Here is a 23586-nt window from a genome sequence, read left to right on the forward strand (position 1 = left end):
GTACTGCTATTATTTTGAACAATACTGTACATCTGAGAAAACCAAGCAGAATGTACAGTTAAGACTTTTGAATGTCAAACTTTAAATGCAAAGATGTTAAAAAAGTTTGCTGGATTAAAAAGAAATACAACATTCCTCTCAAATTAGAGTCAGTCTGTTACATAGAGCCTTTCTGGGCTTTTGTGGAATGTGGAAAGGACACTGTTAAGGTATAACTTAATGAACTAAAAAAAAAAAAACATTAAAACATGAATAATGATTGATTTTTGTATTTATGCAAAAATACAATCCATTTGACAATAGTCACTGAATTTGAGACAGCAGCTATTACTTTAATTATTTTAATAGTTTAAAGGTAAATCCATTGTAAAACCTGTTATACTCTGAGATGATAATATATTTTGACATTTGAATATTAAAAGTAAAACATAAAATAGGTCCTTACAGAAGAAACAGTCATTTCCTTTCTTGGAACTTTCTGAGCTCAACAAACAATCAAAAAAGATAAAATAAAAGTGTGCAAGATTAATACATTTATTAATTAACTGTTTGTAACTGTACTGAAATAACTGTATGTCATCTTATTTCTCTTTGGGCATATGAAATAGTTTTCAGGAGTTTTTATTATTATTATTTATTTATTTATTTATTTATTTCTTGCTAGCATTTAACTGAACATGTTGAGTCTGTAAAGTCTGAAAAAATCCTTTTCACCCATAACCAACAAAAACTTACATGTATAACAAAGAATAAATGAAAACGTTTAGAAGTTGTACATCAATAGTTTGTACAGCTGTTACATCAAAAGACTGATAACATTATTTATCATTTACAGAAAGGATCTGAAACTAAAGTTCAATAATAATGGCACTTCAGCAGCATTTTAACTTCCTGAAAATGATGTTGTGGTCCTCAGTGTTGTTTGACACAGCAAAGACATCTGAAGAACTTCCAGTACTGCTGCCTGACCTGAACAAGAATGAGACGAGAGGAGCTGAGTGACTTCATGATATCAACTTAACCTCTGAAACTCATGAAACACAATGGAGTTTGTTTGCAATAAACAGGGAAAAAACTACTGTACTGTCACTGGGGACTGATTAGTTTATTTACAGAGAAGGATGGGGGAAAAAAGTCTGACCTCATTATTGAGGACACAGTAGATCAGGAAGATGAAGGTTCCCTGCTGGGAGTTCAAGATCAGGAAGATGATCTCCAGCACCTCACTGCCATTAATGAAGAAACCCAGAATCCAGGGGCAGCCAAGAACCACACACTGACCCAGAGTTTTAAACACCAAAACCCTGCAGAGAAACGGTTAAAGAGAGATAATGTGGCTTCTCTGAGTATATGTTCTTTATTTATATAGTGATTTGATCATATTGTTTGTTACTTAGTTTGTTTCATCTGTGAAACTTCAGCATTTAGTTTTTTGAGAGTTGAGTTTAGAGTGATGATGATCTTGATGAAGAGAATCATGTTTAACTGCAGAAAAAGAAGAAATTATCAATTTTTTTTTTTTTCGGCTTCAACTGCCCATGTGAAATTTTTTTGTATTCAGAACTTACAGCTAATATGACACAAACAGGACCCAGAAAACTCCAGATAAAACCTTTATCAAGTTTAATCCAGCAACTGTTCAGAGGAAAACAATGAATCAAATTAATAAAATAATGTTATTTCTGAAGATTTCGATCTTGTTCAAACCTTAGATATAGCATGACAAAAAAATGAATTTTTTTAGATAACAAAAACAACTCACTGTTCGCTGCCGTAGCCTTCAGGAACCAGACCGACAGACACACACACCACAGCCAGAGGAACCACATATCCAATCACACACAGGAATCCACTGCTAAGCACCTCCCTCTTCTTGGAGCTGATCTGTGATAGGTTCTTCACACAGATGAAGAGCAGCACAGCTTCAATGAACATCCACACAAAGCCGGAGAGAAAGAGGAAGTGCAGAAGGCCTGAGATCACGGTACACAACACCTGGAGATCATGAGAGAGGGTTATGATGATTCTCAGTGAGGCTGTGCTGAGCTGTAGGGCTTCTTCATCATTCTCACCTGCTGAGGCCGTATGAGATTCAGGAACTGCTGTGTGAGCAGGAACAGAAGGTGAGCCAGCAGAAGACTGATGCAGATGTTGATTCGAGCCACATTATTCACTCCAGGGTTCCACTGACAAAGGGCAAAGGTCAACAGGGCCAAACTGAAGAACACCAGCCCCACGATCACACACACCAAATTCAACAGCTCCAGCAGTGGGTGACTCTGAGAAAACATGTCAGAGTTCATGAGTACCAAATCTGTGCTTTTCTTCAGTGTTCACTAGAAATGTTCTGTACCTCTGGTGGGCGGCTGGTTTGCATGATGAGAGCGAATGTGGACAGATGATCACAGGAACACACAGTGTAGCTGCTGTTGGTCTCTAAAACAGAACATCCATCTACAATCCACTCGCTGATATTCCAGTAAACACAGGACAGAGAACCGTTGGGATCAAACTCCTGAAAAAAAAAAAGAAAATATCAGAAAACTCAATATAAGATGTTTTTTAGATGTTCATTATTTCTCAGTTTGGTCAAAAACACATTTCAGTCTCTCACTCTGATGTGTTTGAGGATGAAGTTGACTGGTTTGGTGAGTTTAGTGTTGGTGGTTTTGGGAAGAGTAGCTGAGATCACAGTGGACATCATGGTTTTAATCGTGTCATTTGATGTGTTGAAGAAGTCTGGCTTCAGTAGATTCTCCATCGTGACGTAGCTCATGAAAGCCACAGCAGCTGATCCTGAGTTACAGAAACAGAAATTTTCATGATCTTAATGGGTTAGCCCACCCCAAAATGAAAATTTTGGCATTAATCACTTACCCCCATGTCATTCCCAAACCCGTAAAAGCTCTGTTTATCTTTTTGGAACACAATTTAAGATATTTTGGATGATAACATGGAGACTTGAGACTGCTTCATAGACTGCCATGTAAACAACAGTATCAAGGTCTATAAAAGGTATGAAAAGTCGTCGTCAGAATACTCCATCTGCCATTAGACGTTAAATCTGGGTTATATGAAGTGACGGGAACACTTTTTGTAAGCAAAGAAAACAAAAATAATCACTTTATTTAATAATTTATTTGTCAGCGGTCTCCTCTGTGTCTCTCCGTATCACCGTGCTGTGTGTGCTCTTCTGTGTCCTCCGCGCCACAAGGATGCGCTGTTTTACTTCAAATCAAAGTTAAAGTTGATTTGACCATTGACAAAGCAATTATTAAATAAAGTCTTTTCTTTGTGTTTTCTTCACCATTGCTCCAGGTTTTAATCCAAAATATCTTAAATTATGCTCTAAAGACGAACAGAGCTTTAACGGGTTGGGTACTACATGGGGGTAAGTGATTAATGACGAAATGTTAATTTTAGGGTGGATTTAATACAATACCAACACTCACAAAAGTAAGTAAATCTGGTTTAGTTGTAATGGCATGATGTCTCTTTCTAGAATTTTATCACACAGAAACATTTGACATACCTTCAGTGTTGTTCTTGGCAATCCCAATGAGATCGATGTCCACAGAAGAATTTGTCGTGTCCAGTCGAGGGATTTTATCTAAGGTGACCTGTGGTCCAACCATGAAGACTTGGCCCTCTGATTAAATGCATACAAGAATATGCTATTTTATATGCAATAATATGTTATGCTTTTTTTTTTTTTTACATTTATTCATTTATTTTTATGTTTTTTTTAAATGAAGCCCATTGGAATCCATATTTACTATTATTGGATTTTCATCTATGATGTAGTTTGAACCCTTCGTGTCAACTTTCAAAGTGTTTTTCTTTAATAGTGCTGTCAATTAATAAAGATAGTAATAATAAATAAATAATCACAATGAATTGCATAATTAATAGAATAATATTTTCATAATTTAACAATGAATCTCCAAATTAATGTAGTAATAACAAGATGGCATATTTTAAATGGGTTTAAATGCATCTTTTTTTACTAAGTAATACTATTAAAAGGCCAACAACTACTGACATCTATATAAACTGAATTGTCCCTCAATGTTAGCATTTAATTAAAGCTATTTAACACTGAAACGCCATAATTGGAAGCCATTGTTTTTATATTTAATAGGCCTTGACAATTTTTTTAAGGAAATTAAAACAATATTCAAATTTTTTTATACTTTGAATTGTATATGAATCAACTTTAAACATGAGTACATATTTTTAGGTTTTATATTTTACTATTTAACTCATTTAAATATTACCTATTATGCCCTTTTTTGCAAGATGTATGATAAGTATTTGATTTTCACAGTGTGTACGTGAAGTCTTAGCTCAAAATACCAATGAGCCAAAATGTGCTGTTTTTGTGTGAGTCCCTTTAAATGTAAATGAGCTGCTGCTCCCAATCCCCTTTTCAAAAGAGTGCAGAGCTTCAAGAGCTCATGCTCTGGCATACTGGCAACAACAAAACGATCAATCTCACACACTAAAGATGTCAGAAACTCTCACTCCCACTTGGGGTTATGAGCTCGACAAATTCACAGGGTTGACTTCACATTGCTTTTATATGTCATTATTAACTTCCACATTCATATGTATTATCATACTGGTAGCATGTGAAGGCAGCATTAGTGAAAAGTCAAGTGTGCTTTACTGTCAATTCTTCCACATGTACAGCACATACATACAGAGAAGTGAAATTACGCTACTCTCAGACCCTCTGTGCATACAGATATAGTAAACAGTATATAGCAAAAGTATAATAAAAATACAGATAGATACAGATTAAATATAAAATAAGACTATACAAAAATGGAATGTAAAAAAGTTAATAAAATAAATAAAATAAAAATGTAAAACACAAAAATAAATAAAGTTAAATAAAGCAGCATAAAGCACATGGCAGATAGAGGGCAAACCAGTGAAGTAAACAAACAGTGCAGATAAAAAGATTGTAGATCAGAAGAAATCAGCCTTGGTTGTGAAATGCTAAGGGTTAGGTGCTACAATGAAAGTATATATATATATATATATATATATATATATATATATATATATATATATATATATATATATATATATATATACGCTCAAAAGGGGTACTTTGAGCGTCAAACATTTTTGGCTTCAATATATGAAAACTTGGGAGTGAAAACGTGTTGGCTGTGTCTAGGGCAGAAAGTGTCGGGATGGCAAATGACTGGAATTTTTCTATAGAGTGACTACATAAAATCATCATGTGTAATCTGTTCGATCTTCAGTATATTAATAATTGTCTTCACTTACCTACAGCGGGAAGAGTAAAACTGGCACTGGCACTTGTGTCTGTCGGCTTTACTAATGTAGAGATGAGTTTCTCACTGGTTTTTAACACAAGGTTTCCATAGGAGGCTAGTTCAGCTCGGCTTGCTGAAGATGATGACTCCAAAATCTTCCCTGAAGCGTTGAGGGCCACAGTCAAAATGTTTGTCACAGTCTAATTTATTGATTAGATAAATATAATGAGATAAGACAGCACTGTCAGTGATCATGTAACTGACAAAGATTTGATAATATTCAGATTTTTCTCATGAAAAGACTTACAGTCACAGAGAGCACTTGAGATGAAATGTTCCCTAGTTGACCGAGGAGATTTTGCAAACACGTCTGACCCTAAAATAACAAGAGTGAAAGCAGTATTTGTAGATTTTGATCCTGTTTTAAGGTACTAAAATCCATCAACAATAAACATAAAATCACATTCATATTTCACATTACAGAGCACATTTTATTGCACTGTTCTTTTGACTAATTAGTTGTTTCCAATCCAAAGTTGTGAATTTAACCTGAAAATAAATAAAATGCAATATTGCATAAAATATCGGCACCATTTCCTTCCTGTGTGTTCAAGAGAAGAGAAACTACTTGCACCCCAGAGCGCACAGATGAAATCCAGTAACAAGCACTGCCATACTACCTTTCGTGTGGATGCCTGATGTTCAGGATCGTGAGACACACCTAATTATTGTAATTACAGGCATTTCAGAAAGACTAAAATAATATTTTAAAAGGGGCATGATGAGAAAGATTACAGTAATCCAATCACATGATCTGTTAAACGGGTGGTTGACCTTTTTTTTTTGTCTAAACTTGATTGTGTTTATGGGGTGCAGTCTAACATGTTAATGCTTCGTTTTTGTTTTTTGTTTTTTTACTCATTATTTTTCACATAATTTACCTTTATTCCACACTTCTCTGTCCCATCTCGCTGTAGTCCCTACGAGCTGTTCGTAGGCATTAAATTGCCAGAATTTGAAAAGACAATATCTCTGTTTGCATTGAACATTCTGCTTCGTAACTGCTGTTTATGAAGAAACATCAACTTTACAAACTAAAATTAAAAAAGTGAAATCGCAATCAACCACCCCTTTAAATAAGGCACAAGTTTTTTTTTTTTTTTTTTTTTTTTTTTGGCTCATTGAAGAATTTATGCTGTAATTGTTTTTCTATATTATCTTGTCCCAATCAAGTGTTTTTTATTCAAGATAGTTGAAAACATTGCTGTTTATCAAAGCTGTAAGCCTAAAATATAAGGGGGGAAAAATCAAACTCAACTTACAGTGCATCCTTCCTGCAGTGTTATATTTATACCTGCAATGGGAGAAATCATCATGAAGACAACATTTACATTATATTTATGCATTTAGCAGAAGCTTTTTTCCAAAGTGACTTTAGAGTACATTCAGGATATATGTTTTTTTTTATTTTTTTTTATTTATCAGTATTAGTTTTCCCTTGGAATTGACACCCATGACCTTTTGCGCTGCTAACGCAATGCTCTATACCACTGAGCCACAGGAACAACAATACAATACAATACGGCTGTGAATGGAAGTTCAACAGTGTCAACCCATAAAAACAAGCATAAATGATGACCCTGCATTAAGCCCCTGCCTTTTTTCAAAATTATTCAAAAGTGCCCTTCTCAGACAAATAGCAATGATATTGTGGTCAATAAAACAAAATGCATTTGAATTATAATTAACATGACAATGTGTAAAAGGGAGCAATTATCAAAAGTCGCTCAAAAGTCGGATTATTCCGGTTTATTCTTTTACATATCTGTCAATCTGAGTCGTTGCGGTTGCGTGTGTTTTGATTTGACTGACTGGTATTCGACAATCTGTTCAGAAACCTTTTTTCACTGAGTGCCTGTGGTTCACCGGAAAGAAAAATAAATAAACCAAACTATATTTGGAACTTTTGTTGTTGATGTGAATGTTGGCTGGCGAAATGGTGATGTCAAAGGACTTTATTATATTAGCATTTTTGAAAATTATGAAGCATTATGAAAGTGTCTAATGCTCATCAAGCCTTCATTTATTAGAAAGAAAAAATACAGAAAAAAAAACTGTATTTAACGTACAAGTACAAGTTATATGTTATACAACAAGCAGTGAAATTTAGGTCTGGCACTCTTTTTAGACTGTGCCAACAAATAAAAGAAAATTAAATACAAATAGTATTTAATAATCTTGGAGACCAGATTGTGGGGGACTATAGAGTTGAAGGCTAAGCTATTATCTGTAAAGAGCAGTCAGTGAGGGTGAGAGTAGTGTGCAGGAGGTGGGAAACAGCATCCTCAGTAGATCTATTAGGGCCACAGGTGAACTGGAGTGGGTCAATGTTGTTATGGGGATAGAGGAGCAGATGGTGTTCTTTATAAGCCTCTCAAAAACCTTCATAATTAGTGATGTGAGTACCACTGGTCAATAGTCATTTAGGCAAGATGAGTTGTTGTTTTTAGGTACAGGAACGATGATAGATTTTTTAAAGCATGTTGGGACAACTGACTGCGCAAGGGTCTCGTTAAAGATGGGCGTAAACAATCCAGCCATCTGATCGATGCATGATCTCAATACATGACCAGAAATCCTGTCTGGGCCAGCCGCTTTCCTGATGTTCACACGCTTCAGAGCTTGATGAACTTCGTCTTCCGATACAGTGATTGTGCACACGTCACTGACACAGCTGTTCCTTTCCTCTGTGCACGTCAGTAGACTGTTGATATCGCCAGAGTGAAACATGCATAAAAGGTGTTCAGCCATTGGCTAGTGAAGAGTCAACACTCACCAGTTCTCAGTCCCTGCTACATGGGCCTGGAGTCATTCAGTTGGAAATGAGACTCCACTCGTTTTCTGTACTGTTGTTTAGCGATTCTCACAGTGTGTCGGAGAGCGTAACATGCTGTTTTGTATCTGCTCATGTCTCCCAATGAGCCCTGCATTATACACAGCCTTGCACGTATTCACCGCGGCCTGGATTGATTTATCGACCAATGGTTTCTGGTTAGAGAACGTTTTTATTGTTTTGGTTTGTGTTAACTTCTCAACCAGCATGCTGACAAAGCTGACCACTACATCCACAAACCCACTGATGTCAGTGAAATTAGACTAGTTGTGTCGCAATATACCGGTATTGATGATAACCATGATATTCAAAGTAACAGTTATCTATATCATGTTAAATTAGTGTGTGACATATACCGGTATTAGCTCAATATTTAATATGAACAATTCTTTTATAATAACACCACATGTAAATACTCCAGCACCAGTAGCTGGTTGAGCTCCCAGGTGAAAGTATTGTGCCTTAATGCTGACAACTGTCAATAAAGAAGAAGATGCAGCGCTGGCAGCTACTCTGAGGTTGTATATGTTCATATATTAAGGTAAAGGGTGATGAAAACTGTGTTTTCTTTACTCGTCTTGTTTTTGTATTTGCAGTCAATAAAGCCTATGTGTAGTAACACTTTATTTCTCTGTTCAAATCTAACAGTAATACGATTAAAACTGATCTTGAAAAACTGAGTGACCACATTGCTACATTAAGCTCTGTAAAATGTTAAGTTGGTCGCAGTTCCACACTGTAAAAACTGTAAAAGGTAACTTAACTCAAACTGTTTTAGTAAACACATTGCCTTGATTTAAACCATGTAAGTTTTCAAAACTTTGCAATTAAGTAATTAAGTGATTAATTGAGTGATAATTGAGCATTAGTGATGAACAGCTGCTGTTAACAAATAGAAACACTGAAGAAAAGAGAAACACAAGAACTACTACAACTGACTTCAGACACAGCCTTAGATGAAATCAACTGAAATTAAATACATGAAATCTCTCAAGATCTGATTAAACAACCCCACACTCCTGTTCCATTCTACAAATCAACAAACATTCAGCCAAAACACAATCATCAGAGGAGACATCAGACTACATTACCAGCTGAGCTCGTCTCTGGTCTGACTGTTGTAAAGGTGGCAGTGATGTTAGTAACGGCTGAAAAAAATATAATAATGATGAATGTCAGTGAATCAACAATGACACAAATAATACTAAACAATACTACTAAAGGGCTCATGCAAGTCTTACACATGAAAAATGCCTACTAAGGTTTTAGATGATTTCTTTTTCACACTTTCCTAAAGATCTAAAGACTCTAGCAAATCTAATGCTTGGGCACAAAAGAATTTAGAAACAACATTTAGAAACATTTGATACCATGCATGCCTATTCTTCATCCAAATATAATGAATGTGAAGAAAGTGTTAATGTAAATAGAATCACATGCACAGTATGCTGAATCACAGATAATTTGTTCATTAAACTCATAGACATAATAATTGCCTGGACAGGCATTGACTTTAATGGGGTAAGACCCATAATAGCAGCAGTCATTGTGTCAGTGACCACAGACTTCTCGGCTGACAACTCCATCTTGAACTGTTGGGTGTCCACCATGAATCCACAGTGGAGCAGCAGTGCCACAGCTGTACTGAGCAACACATGTCTGGAATCTTATCATTCAAGCCATGAATTACAAGATGATATGTACGGGTAACAGGTTGATATAGCTCAAAGGGAATCATTTAAGATTTTAAAGGGAATTTGGACAGAATCACTGTTTTACGGCTGATCACTGAGACGGCCAGTGGTTTACTGAACTAGCCATTTAACATCAAATCTTCACTGGATATTAATATTCAAAGTATAGCGAAAACACTATTAATTAGCACAATAACAAGATCAGCAGTTTAAGATTTAAGACAAACTCGTAAGCACAAAACACAAGATACTTCTCTTTTCTGTAAGGCTTTATTAGATAAATTTAAGACATATAACCTAATCTAACACACAAGCACACACACTCACACATTCACACAACTGACAGGAAGAGAGACAGTCAGGGAAGAATGAGTTTAAGAGAATGGAAATGTGGAATCCCAAGTTTACAGCAATACGTGAAATTGCATAGACCTCAACAAGCATCAATCACTTAATTAACACTCGCATTGAGTTCCTAAATTGCATTGAGTTCCTTTCTTACAGTTATATTAGATACACCAGTTAAGCTCAGAGTCTGGAGGTAAGTTAATTGCATTGCCTGTGTAACGGGTTCCCTTTGTTGTCATTGAAAAGGGGGTTTCCTGAGGTTGCTGATTGGCTGGAAGTTCAGTAGTCGTTGAAGTGACGTCTTGGGAAGCCCGTGGTTGGGCGTTGGCTGATGATGCAGAGTTGTGTGGGCTGGTTTAAGTTTTAGACATGCACTCAAGGTCAGACTCAGAGACACAGCGTTACAAAACTCAACTCAAAACACAAAACTCTCAACGGAAAAAAATAAAGTTAAAGAAGAGAAGTAAAGTTTGACAAGACTAGGAGGCGTTTCATCATGTTTTTGGGAGTGAAGATTTTCTCTGTGATTACAAAATGAACACACGCCATGGAAACCTCCACTGAGTGTGTCTAGAGGCGCCGGCGATCCACAAGGACCACCTCCCTCATTTCCATGTTGCACATGGTAATAAATACATGCATTTAATTACGCATTAAGAATTTTCCTCCCATAACCTGCTTATCTTTAAAATAGAATGCTTTATTAAAAATGTTTATTGAGTTTGGTCTTTTAAAACCTGTTTTAATGAATTAAGCCACGTTAAGCATTGTCCTTTTAGGCAGATGGTTTTCTATGGGAGGAAAACGCTTAAAACATGGCTTATTCAAGGATGTGCATTTATTACATCGACTGAATAAAAACATACAAATAGTGTCTAAAACACTGTAAAAAGTGATACTTTATATTTACTCAATAACACTGTCAACCAATTACAAGCAATATTATTAATTAAATTTAACACATTAGAATAAATTCGAATTAATCAAATGAGATGCTTAAAAGCAATCAAATTCAAAATGTAGTAACCTACCTAGAATTTTTTAATGTTCTAGGAATGTTTTCAGCAGAAAGTTTTATTTTAGTTCCCAGAATGTTCTGCTAAAAGGTAGGTGAACATTCTCTAAAACATTCTAAAAATGGCTCCTGATAACATTGTTACAACATTATTCTCTAACATTCTAATAAAGCTTCCCATCACACTAGATATGGACTGACATTGCTCAGAAGTCAAATGTTGGTTGAAAGTGAAAACCCAACCCCTGTTTGATGCCAAACTCTCGCATAAATAACTCCAAAAACAGTTTTACCAACTTCACTTATTATAAACAAGATTTATTTCTGTCATAAATGTAAAACAGTTCTTAATGAGATTAACAGAGGTGTTGATAGTTTATTGAAAATAACAGTTTAGTTTGACGTCACCATTATGGTAATTAGTAGTTAGGCAGTATGACTCTTTTCAGTCTTACTGTTCATTTAACTGCTGTGACTACATTTGTGATGTTATCAGGTGATGTTGGTTACTTGTTGATAATAAAAAAATTATCATGTAACAATCCGATCAACTGGCTTTGTTTGGATTCTAATCTGATATTAATTTAATATTAGTGACTATAGCAGATAAAGATCCTACAGATTTATGTCATTTTTCTGTCTGTTCTTTTTAAATTACATTGTGCATGAATCACTCTGAACCTCAGAATGCTTAGACACACAAAGAGCTCAAGAATTAGTGTATGAATCTCAACAAAATTTTACCTAATTTGGAACATGGTTAAAATAATGGATATGTGCTGTTTGATGTATCATATTTTACTGTTGTTTTAAAACTGGTACTTTCAAATTCTAACATAAAAAGTACAGTTTTCTTAATGTTAAAAGAAACTTTTTAAAAGGTATGATGTTTCTCAAACATTCTTTCAACTTAATTTTGATTAAAAAATTCAACATTCTAGGAATGTTGATTTGTAACATTCCAAGAACATAAAAAGGTCCAGTTTCCATATTAGTATAATGTTATTTTAAGGTTAGTAAAATGTTCCTGCAACATTCTCTCAGTCATTCAAACACCTGCTGTGATCAAGAAAGCAAGAAAGAAAGAGAAATAAGAACACAAACTACAACTTTCTTCAGCCACAGTCTTAGGTGAACTGAAGATACAAGACTTTAAATCTCTCAAGATCTGAATGAACAACTCCACAAACAGCATTACCAGCTTTACTTGTAGTAATACTAACCAGAATGATTTTATTTCTGTCATGCATCTATCGAAGTTCTTATTGATAATTCACAGAGGTTAAGATGTTGATGTCTTAATTAAAATGTTTTTTTGAGATCACCATCATAGAGATCAGGGTTTGCTTCAGTTGTGCTCTAGACCCTCAACTTTTGCTGCAATACTTTTTTCTGCAGTTGTTTTCAGAAAACATTTCTGCACATATAAAGCAGATCAACAAGTCTTTTTTAATAACAACCAACTGACTGTACTAAAATAGCTTAAATGACCCAACTGATATAAAAGTATATAATTTGAAACACCGTTGTGGTTCATACACTGATGTTTAACAGTGAATAAATATTGTTTTTGCTAACCTTTTGTTAAAAACATGTTTTAAATTTTTTATACATTCACAGACATCAACATTTGGTGTATTAAACACAACAACGGTGACATGTTTCATGCCAGCATACAAAACATGTTCATGGCTCCCAGCATGAATTGCTGCAATTTTTTTTTTTTTTTTTTTTTCGGGATTGTCACCACTGTTGAGGATAGTACAACAACAATACAAAATACAACATTTTACTGTATTAATGCTACTGTAATCACAGCAACACTGCTGTATAAACACAGAATTTTATTGTATTAAATAAACAGAATATTTCTTGTATATTGTTTGCTGTAATTCATGGCAATTAGTTGCCAGGAGTTTCCTGTAAAAATACAATACATTTTTAACAGTGTACCTTACGTCACTGTGCACATTTCTTATTATGTATGTCTATGAAAGATGATCAAACCAATCAGAGTAGGTATAGGGTGGGGCTGCCTCGGTCTGCAGGCTGTAGCCGGGTGGTTCTCAATTGAGATTTTAGATTTTAGAGATAGGTGGCTGTAATGAACTTACAAATCTTTGATCCACCATAAAGCAACAAGAAGATGATGCAGGCTGCTGTGATCGTATTTACGAGTTTACATGAATGCCACCACAATATCGTAAATACCAGTGGGGAGCTCAGGATTTTCTGTAAGCCCCAATCTGTACGAGTTGGGGGCGTGTCAGTGATTAACATGGCGGAATATACAATACTTAAAGGTATTTAGCTGGGATCTTGTCAGGCTTTTCTATTTACAGCGCAGTAAGTCAATTGACGATGCATAATATGATGGCATTATAATATAACAATGCAACTAGTAACAATAAAGTTGGCAGTGGCTTCATAAATTAATTTAAAACATTCAAAAAGGAAGTATACCTAATGCACATTTCTTTGTTCTTCATTTTCCAGAACACGAGTTTAAGAACATCGCTGTATTTTTGTGTTATTAATTAAGAGAAAGTACTCCGCCATCTTGCTCCGACGAAAGTGACTTGAACGCACATGCCATCGTAAGCACGACTTCAGACGTTGTTGAATAATTTTGTCCCGTTGCTTTTATGGACTCTCTATGGGCTTCTCCCTTGACTTCATGCCTCCACCATAGACAGTAAAAGAAATGGACACAGCGACCCCATTGGAACTCAATTGAGACAAGTGAAGCCCATTTTTAGCGTTTTTTAGCACTTCCGTTTCTGACGCGCAGACTCAAAAGAAGCTTGGCGACATCAGCAACCTGTCTGACAGATGTAAATCTTCTAGTAGCTGTGCGTGCAAACTGCCATCGTTAATCTTGCAGAGACGGCGAGCTTGAGCGGGGAGTTCTTTGGCGTGAGTGAGCAGGAGTAAGTATTCTGATTAATTATTTTGTATAGTATTTTAAAATGTAACGCCAGTACGCCATATTAAGTTAATTGCCTGCGAGCTTCTCCTCCTGTCTGTACGGTAATGCGACAGAGAGTCGAGTGGTTATGACGCAATCGTTAGCCTATTTTTTACAAAAACTGTTTATACGGGGCCATAATATAACATAGAAGATAATGGAGCCCTATATACATTGTCGTGTATCTTTAGAAATAAATAATGGACACACAGAGTCTTTAAACGCCTCAGATGTAAAGTTATTCGCTGTCAAAGTGACGCCAAATTGAATGGGAGTCAATGGGAATGCTAACGCAAGTGAAGTTCTGCTAAAAGATGGCAGCCCCCACCCGACTTCAACTTCCGGTCGAGTTCCTTCCACGCAGGGCCGGCCCGCGGCATAGGCGGTATAGGCAAATGCTAAGGGCGCCATTCATCCATAGGGGCGCCAGAATGAGTGAACAAGTGAATTTTTTTTTTTATATAATAGGCTACTATTTAAAAACCATTTATTCGAAATACTACCAAATAAAGCAAAAAAAAAAAAAAAAAAAAAAGTCCGGCTCTTCAATCTTCCCCCGCCCATCGAGTGCTTGAAGTGCGTCAGACACAGAGCGCGCGCACGATCAGTTGTTGGTAATTTGTTGTGTAGCGTGCCCGACGCCGCATCCAATGTAGACAGCACTGCTTTTGTTAACACACAGCTCGTAGAAACCAAACGGGCCTGGCAGCTCGCGCCAGTTCTAGACACGGTGAAAGTTTCCTGATTGTGACGGAAGGCCGAATTTACATGACACATTATAAATGAGCATAGTCTGCGATAGATACAGTGCCAAAAAGAAGAGAAGAGGATAAAGACAGAGGTAAAGAGATGTAGTGAAAGAACAATTTATTGCATAGGAGTAAGATACTATAATTTCATGGCAGTTATTTTTACCTTAAACTTAATGTTAGCAGTTGTTCTGAGTTCTGAGTCCCCAGACTGTGATTTTGTACAATCATGTCAGTTTTAAGATGCATTTTTTATTATCACTTTTTTATTAATGTTTTACTCTACAGTTGTGCAGTTTGGGGGGATACAGTACAGGCCAAAAGTTTGGAAACATTACTATTTTTAATGTTTTTGAAAGAAGTTTCTTCTGCTCATCAAGCCTGCATTTATTTGATCAAAAATACAGAAAATATGTAATATTGTGATATATTATTACAATTTAAAATAATTTGTTTTCAATTTATTATACTTCAAATTATCATTTATTTCTGTGATGCAAAGCTGAATTTTCAGCATCATTACTCCATCATGATGATTTATTATGAGTGTTGGAAACAGTTCTGCTGTAATGTGTGTGTGTGTGTGTGTGTGTGTATATTGTGACGAGTCAGCTGCCTCCTCCCTGATTATCACCGGCACCCCGTCCTAAATCGCCGCCCTTCACCAGGCTCCCGACTGGAGTGGGTGTGTGAGAGGAGGGGCGCTGGACGAGTCAGGGCTGGCGGCGTGTGATGGGGCACACCTGAAGGAAGTGGAGCCTCATTACCGCCGCTGTTTAAAAGCCCAACGCGCCTCTCCTCAGGAGACCGGTCTCTTCCCCGTGCATGCACACTGGTGTCCTCGTGGGTCCAGGAAGGGTGCGTTGAGAGACTCCCGCGCCACCAAGACGTGAGCTGCCGGACCCGCGATCCGGATGGGAACCGCACCCGTATACACGGCTGACGGGCTAGGATGCCGGGCCGTCCATCCCCTACCAGCGCCGCGGCCAACGAGAGAGACGCGGCCGCTAGGAGAAGCCGCCGCCCCTCGCGCCCCGGACCAAGGAGGGGAGCGCGTGCGGCCGCCGGACTCCGCCCCTTGCCTGGACCCTTCCTTGATGAACACTGCCCGACCTACACAAATCCCGCAGCACGACGAGGACACCAGATTCCCTGTTATTTTGGACACTTTCCCCCTTTTGGCCACTTTTTCCCTCTGTTATTTTATGATTTCTGTTAATAAAAGCCTCTCCGAGGCCTGACGCCACGCCCACTGTGTCTGTCTTGTGCTCCTCCCGTGACAATATATATATATATATACACACTATATAGCCTGCCTCCACATCCCCCCGATAGCCTCATAGACAGTAAAAGATTGCCTGCGAGCTTCTCCTCCTGTCCATACGGTAATTTCTCTACTGTGCGACAGAGAGTCACAGATTATTGCGCAATTGTTAGCCTATTTTTTACAAAAACTGCTTCTACGGGGCCACAACGTAAGATACAAGGTAATGGGGCCTTTTATAAATTTTTGTGTTTGTTTAGAAATAATGAATGGACAAATGGAGTCTTTAAAAACCTCAGATGTAAAGTTATTTACTGTCAAAGTGACGCCAAAATGAATGGGAGTCAATGGAATGCTAACAGCAGGTGGGGGTCCGCTAATCAATGGCGGCGCCATATCCACAGTGTGAAGATCAGGTCTTCAGATAGAAGAATGAATTATGAATAATAATTCAGAGTATGATAAAGGAAATGAAAATGATCTATCAGTATTGTCTATTTATATAGTATGACAAGTCGGCGAGCTTGAGCGGGGAGTTCTTTGTCATGAGTGAGCAGGAGTAAGTATTCTGATTAATTATTTTGTATAGTATTTTAAAATGTAACGCCAGTACGCCATATTAAGTTAATTGCCTGCGAGCTTCTCCTCCTGTCTGTACGGTACTGCGACAGAGAGTCGAGTGGTTATGACGCAATCGTTAGCCTATTTTTTACAAAAACTGTTTATACGGGGCCATAATATAACATAGAAGATAATGGAGCCCTATATACATTGTCGTGTATCTTTAGAAATAAATAATGGACACACGGAGTCTTTAAACGCCTCAGATGTAAAGTTATTCGCTGTCAAAGTGACGCCAAATTGAATGGGAGTCAATGGGAATGCTAACGCAAGTGAAGTTCTGCTACAAGATGGCAGCCCCCACCCGACTTCAACTTCCGGTCGAGTTCCTTGCCGCCTGGCCTCCACGCAGGGCCGGCCCGCGGCATAGGCGGTATAGGCAAATGCTAAGGGCGCCATTCATCCATAGGGGCGCCAGAATGAGTGAACAAGTGAATTGTTTTTTTTTTTTTTATAATAGGCTACTATTTAAAAACCATTTATTCGAAATACTACCAAATAAAGCAAAAAAAAAAAAAAAGTCCGGCTCTTCAATCTTCCCCCGCCCATCGAGTGCTTGAAGTGCGTCAGACACAGAGCGCGCGCACGATCAGTTGTTGGTAATTTGTTGTGTAGCGTGCCCGACGCCGCATCCAATGTAGACAGCACTGCTTTTGTTAACACACAGCTCGTAGAAACCAAACGGGCCTGGCAGCTCGCGCCAGTTCTAGACACGGTGAAAGTTTCCTGATTGTGACGGAAGGCCGAATTTACATGACACATTATAAATGAGCATAGTCTGCGATAGATACAGTGCCAAAAAGAAGAGAAGAGGATAAAGACAGAGGTAAAGAGATGTAGTGAAAGAACAATTTATTGCATAGGAGTAAGATACTATAATTTCATGGCAGTTATTTTTACCTTAAACTTAATGTTAGCAGTTGTTCTGAGTTCTGAGTCCCCAGACTGTGATTTTGTACAATCATGTCAGTTTTAAGACGCATTTTTTATTATCACTTTTTTGTTAATGTTTTACTCTACAGTTGTGCAATTTTGGGGGGATACAGTACAGGCCAAAAGTTTGGAAACATTACTATTTTTAATGTTTTTGAAAGAAGTTTCTTCTGCTCATCAAGCCTGCATTTATTTGATCAAAAATACAGAAAATATGTAATATTGTGATATATTATTACAATTTAAAATAATTTGTTTTCAATTTATTATACTTCAAATTATCATTTATTTCTGTGATGCAAAGCTGAATTTTCAGCATCATTACTCCATCATGATGATTTATTATGAGTGTTGGAAACAGTTCTGCTGTAATGTGTGTGTGTGTGTGTGTGTGTGTGTGTGTGTGTGTGTGTATATATATATATATATACACACACACACTATATAGCCTGCCTCCACATCCCCCCGATAGCCTCATAGACAGTAAAAGATTGCCTGCGAGCTTCTCCTCCTGTCCATACGGTAATTTCTCTACTGTGCGACAGAGAGTCGCAGATTATTGCGCAATTGTTAGCCTATTTTTTACAAAAACTGCTTCTACGGGGCCACAACGTAAGATACAAGGTAATGGGGCCTTTTATAAATTTTTGTGTTTGTTTAGAAATAATGAATGGACAAATGGAGTCTTTAAACACCTCAGATGTAAAGTTATTCACTGTCAAAGTGACGCCAAAATGAATGGGAGTCAATGGAATGCTAACAGCAGGTGGGGGTCCGCTAATCAATGGCGGCGCCATATCCACAGTGTGAAGATCAGGTCTTCAGATAGAAGAATGAATTATGAATAATAATTCAGAGTATGATAAAGGAAATGAAAATGATCTATCAGTATTGTTTATTTATATAGTATGACAAGTCAATTATTGTTACATATAATTATCTGTCATGCAGATAATAGGCTGATGTGTCTGCTGTCTGCCATTTAAATTTTTATGAAACTTTCATTTTCTTTACTACATTGCAAAGCATAAACTTTTCCTCCCCTATATATCAGGAATAAATGCTGCTCCTCATTATTTTAAAGTGAAGTAATCAATACATTTTTATTTCTATCGTCCAGTGATGATTCTGAAAGGACACACCTGTAATCTGTTGCTATAGTAACAAACACAATTTCATGATAATCGTGCTCTTATTTTAGTGCAGTTGTCTCACAGACATTGCGGTCGAATATTGAGATAAACTTTATAAAGTATCATCTACTTATATTAAATTAATTTATTAAATTGTGCATTGGTTTGTTGGGGAGGGTGATATGGCAAAAATGCCTTTTTTAATGTCATGATTTTATCATGATTGTTTGTCATTGTTTGTCAAGTTTTTCTATTTTGCAAGGTGTTTGAGCATTACAGCCAAACTAATTTTCCTATGTAAAAGACAATGCTTGTTACATTAAAGTAACAAAATATGAAATCTTATTGATATTTAGGCCAAAGAGGGAGAAGCTAAAAATTTTTGTCATGATTTTATCTTTGTTATAAAAATAAAAAAAAATACACATAATACACAAATAAAAATAAACAGATTTTTGCAGGTACCATACACTGTAAAACCCGACAAGTTAACTTAACTCAAACGGTTTGAGTAAACAGATATCCTTAAGTTATGTTAACTCAAAAAGTTTGAGGAAACCGATTGCCTTAAACAATTTAAGTTGAAAAAACTAACAGTTATGAGTACTCTGAACTTAATTCAGTTGAGTTCACTGAAAGAAGATATACATTGCAATTAAGTGATTAAGTGATTAATTGAGCTTTAGTGATGAACATCTGCTGTTAACAAACATAATTACTGAAGAAAAGAGAGAAAGGAACAACAGCTGACTTCAGACACAGCCTCACTCAAACCTGACAAGTTATGTTAACTCAAACCGTTTGAGGAAACTGATTGCCTTAAACCATTTAAGTTGAAAAAACTAACAGTTATGAGTACTCTGAACTTAATTCAGTTGAGTTCACTGAAAGAAGATATACATTGCAATTAAGTAATTAAGTGATTAACTGAGTGCTGATTGAGAATTAGTGATGAACAGCTGCTGTTAACAAACAGAATCACTGAAGAAAAGAGAAACACAAGAACTACTACAACTGACTTCAGACACAGACTTAGATGAAATCAACTGAAATAAAATACATGAAATCTCTCAAGATCTGATTAAACAACCCCACAAACAGCATCACCAGCTCCACTTATTAATAACCAGACTGACTTTATTTCTGTCAGACGTCTACAGAAGATCTTATTGAGAATGAACTAAGGTTTAGATGTTGATTTATTGTTTCATTTGAAGTAACCATGTTAGAGATCAGTGTTTGCTTTAGTTGGGCTCTTGACCCTTGATTTCTGTCTTAGTCTTTTCTCTGGCTGTTATAACTGTGTGTTTTTAAAACACATTTGTTGTAACTCAAAAGCCCAGAATAAATATAATCAGGTGTTAACCTGTACTTAGGTGTAGGCTGTTATACTTCATATAGGTGATGATAATTATTCATTATTATTCACAAATATTGATCTGTACAGAGTCTAATCTCTGAGGAAACAAATGTGTAATTAGTAGAAGTGAATCTAATACAAGTGACCCTAAGAGTCTGTGATAATCAGTTAATATAAAAATGGCTTCATAAACATTTTGTACACATACATTTGTACTCCATCCCAGTAGTTGGTCAGACACAGACATCAATAATCAGAATATGAACCTCAACAATGGTGACAAAAAAACATGCTGCAGTGCATGCTGGGTACTATTGTAGTACAAAACTCATCCATGGCTCCCAGCATGCACTGCAGCTTTTTTTTTTATGGTCACCATTGTTGAGGTTCATATTCTGATTATTGATGTCTGTGTGTGACTGTTTGACACCGTAGAAGACCACACTGTTTGGAAAGTCTTTGTATTAACTGATTATCACAGAACCACTGGCTCTTAGAATCACTTTCACTATAACCAATCAAATTACACAACACCTATTTCATCAGAGATTAGACGCCTAGCAGTTCAATAATTGATGATTATCATCACCGATATAAAGTATTACAACCTACACCCCACACCTGATGGCTTTTCTTCTGGGCTTTTGAGTTACAACAAATGTGTTTCAGAATCACACGGTTATAACAGCCAGAGAAAAGACTAAGACAGAAATCAAGGGTCAAGAGCCCAACTAAAGCAAACACTGATCTCTAACATGGTTACTTCAAATGAAACAATAAATCAACATCTAAACCTTAGTTCATTCTCAATAAGATCTTCTGTAGACGTCTGACAGAAATAAAGTCAGTCTGGTTATTAATAAGTGGAGCTGGTGATGCTGTTTGTGGGGTTGTTTAATCAGATCTTGAGTGATTTCATGTATTTTATTTCAGTTGATTTCATCTAAGTCTGTGTCTGAAGTCAGTTGTAGTAGTTCTTGTGTTTCTCTTTTCTTCAGTGATTCTGTTTGTTAACAGCAGCTGTTCATCACTTATTCTCAATCAGCACTTAGTTAATCACTTCATTACTTGAATGCAAAGTTTTAAAACTTACAGGGTTTAAATCAAGGCAATCTGTTTACTCAAACGGTTTGAGTTAAGTTTACTTGTCGGGTTTTACAGTGTAATTTCTCAAAGTCATCTGAAGCAATTCCATATCTTAATGTTATGGACAGAAGACTATTTACATCATTAAATTAAAGTTTACGGAAACCTTGTTTTCCCTCCTCTGTGGCTGTCAATCATTCTCCATTCAGTATTCAAATAGCGCGCACCTCGTCCATTTACAGCAGGATGCATGGTAAAACTCTCTCCAATATTATATACTCACATTATAATGCTTGATCTGTATATAAAAAGGCTGTGGATTTGCATAAAATGACTTACTTTGTGTATTTGTATTTTATGTTTGTTGCTGTTTTTAAAAGACTCGCTTGTGCCTGTTAGATCACACATGTTTTAAAAGCCGTAAACTTGTGAGCTCAGTTTTGAAGCATTTCATATTATCATGGTTTTGCGCACTGAAAGATTATTAAAAGCTTATTATATTTTTAGCCTGCACAATACATTTAAAATAAGCATAATTCAATTGTATATTATTTCTGTGTAGTGTAGTGTAAGCATTATAAATATATACACTCCTGAATTCTTGACATTCATATATAAATATTTAATTGTGAAATGTATGATTGCCTGATTGAATTTTATAAAAGTACTAATAGTAATTTGTTTTTATTAACATGTTAAGATTGTGTAAAATTACGGTGTAGATTTTTTCAAGAATTACTTTTTGTATTTAAATTAAAATTAAATTAAATTTATGCATTTAGCAGACGCTTTTATCCAAAGCGACTTACAGTGCACTCAGGCTATCAATTTTTACATATCATGTGTTCCTGGAGAATCGAACCCCCAAACTTGCGCTTGCTTGCTTGCATTACATTTAAATAAAATATGTTGCCATTTTTAATGTGCCCCTCTGGTTAAACACTGGCCCCTCCTTGGCCCCCCTAGTAAAATTTGTCTAGAGCCGCCATTGTGTTCTCATGCATCAACTAGTTCAGACCAGACAACTAGTTCAAAACCAGTAAACTTGTAATTGTGACTTGTGACATTAGAACAAAACATATTAATATGATAACATATGTATAACACTAAATTGAACAATACTGTGTTATATATGTTTTTTAATTCATTAATTATTTTATTTCAATTAACGATTGTATTAAACACCTACCATTAGTTTATTCATTATTTCTGCTATGCAGGGTCATTTTGTAAATATAATCATTTTAAATTTTACAAACATGGTGCTTTATGAAAATGTAACTGGACACTTTTCCAAATTGTGATTGTGTTTACCCATCTATGCAAATGTTTGTTTATGTAGAGATGAAATAATTAGGTTAATCATTGTCTGTCTACATCAGTTTAGTGTAGTGATTGGGTGCATTTGTGAGGACAATGATGAAAGATACACCACACTTTTATTTTTATTGTTCACCAAAAAATTTGTGCCAAATGTTTTCTAATTAAAAAAAAATATATTTTAGATAAACTTTATATTTTCTAATTATGTATATAGAAACAAATAAACTTTACATTAAACAAATATAAAAGTTACTTACTACTTGCGTAAAAAAAAAGCATCAAAAGAGTTTGAAATTCAGTTTTTGCTGTGGTATCAAAACTGATATTGATAATTGTGAAACCATGCATATATTGTTACTGTAAAGTAAAATTAAGATTTTGGTCATATCACCCATCGAAATTCCATCAACTAGTTCAACTGGGTGGGTTAGGTCAGCAATATTGGATGGCAGATACTTTAAGATTGTGAAACAAACAGAACTGGGCCACATTGGAACGCCAGTCTGTCACAATGGCTTTTAATGATGGTGATAAAACATAATAAAAGTTAGTTTTTGTAGTTTTTGTAGTTTTTTATTTCTTACACTGCAGAGGAAGGAAATAGGTGTATAAAATTAAAACGAAAGTTTCTAAGCAGTTGCAGACATCTAAATGCTTTTTGGCATTCAGAATAGGCCCAGATAGATCTCAGCCTAATAGGGTTACCTGCACTGAATCTTCAATTTCACATGTATTCTGTGTATTTTCAAAATACAAAATACTGTATTTGTATTTAAATACATTTTTCCACACAGTATTTTGTATTTGTATTTTAAATACATTTCCATGTATTTATGCCCATCTCTGATTCTCAACAGTAAAATGAAAAAAGGAGTTCTAACAGTTCGGACATTAGGTGAATCAGAGGT

General features: G+C 36.0%; 1 protein-coding gene across 1 annotated transcript in view; it reads right to left on the bottom strand.

Moving 5' to 3' along the window:
* Nucleotides 1–378: 378 nt before the first annotated feature.
* Nucleotides 379–23586, bottom strand: part of LOC113078025 (adhesion G protein-coupled receptor E3-like) — a 60114-nt gene continuing 36906 nt past the window's right edge. Inside the window, exons 4-16 of the mRNA XM_026250306.1 lie at nucleotides 9276–9332; nucleotides 6614–6645; nucleotides 5599–5667; nucleotides 5302–5491; nucleotides 3533–3649; nucleotides 2615–2796; nucleotides 2354–2515; nucleotides 2073–2279; nucleotides 1763–1995; nucleotides 1569–1635; nucleotides 1394–1485; nucleotides 1142–1304; nucleotides 379–969 (exon numbers count right to left, since the gene is read on the bottom strand). Coding sequence (XP_026106091.1) covers nucleotides 913–969; nucleotides 1142–1304; nucleotides 1394–1485; nucleotides 1569–1635; nucleotides 1763–1995; nucleotides 2073–2279; nucleotides 2354–2515; nucleotides 2615–2796; nucleotides 3533–3649; nucleotides 5302–5491; nucleotides 5599–5667; nucleotides 6614–6645; nucleotides 9276–9332 — 1628 coding nt within the window. The 3' untranslated portion in view covers nucleotides 379–912. The remainder of the gene's footprint in view (nucleotides 970–1141; nucleotides 1305–1393; nucleotides 1486–1568; nucleotides 1636–1762; nucleotides 1996–2072; nucleotides 2280–2353; nucleotides 2516–2614; nucleotides 2797–3532; nucleotides 3650–5301; nucleotides 5492–5598; nucleotides 5668–6613; nucleotides 6646–9275; nucleotides 9333–23586) is intronic.

Source organism: Carassius auratus, unplaced genomic scaffold (genome assembly GCF_003368295.1).
Source record: "Carassius auratus strain Wakin unplaced genomic scaffold, ASM336829v1 scaf_tig00023947, whole genome shotgun sequence".
Classification (NCBI taxonomy): domain Eukaryota; kingdom Metazoa; phylum Chordata; class Actinopteri; order Cypriniformes; family Cyprinidae; genus Carassius; species Carassius auratus.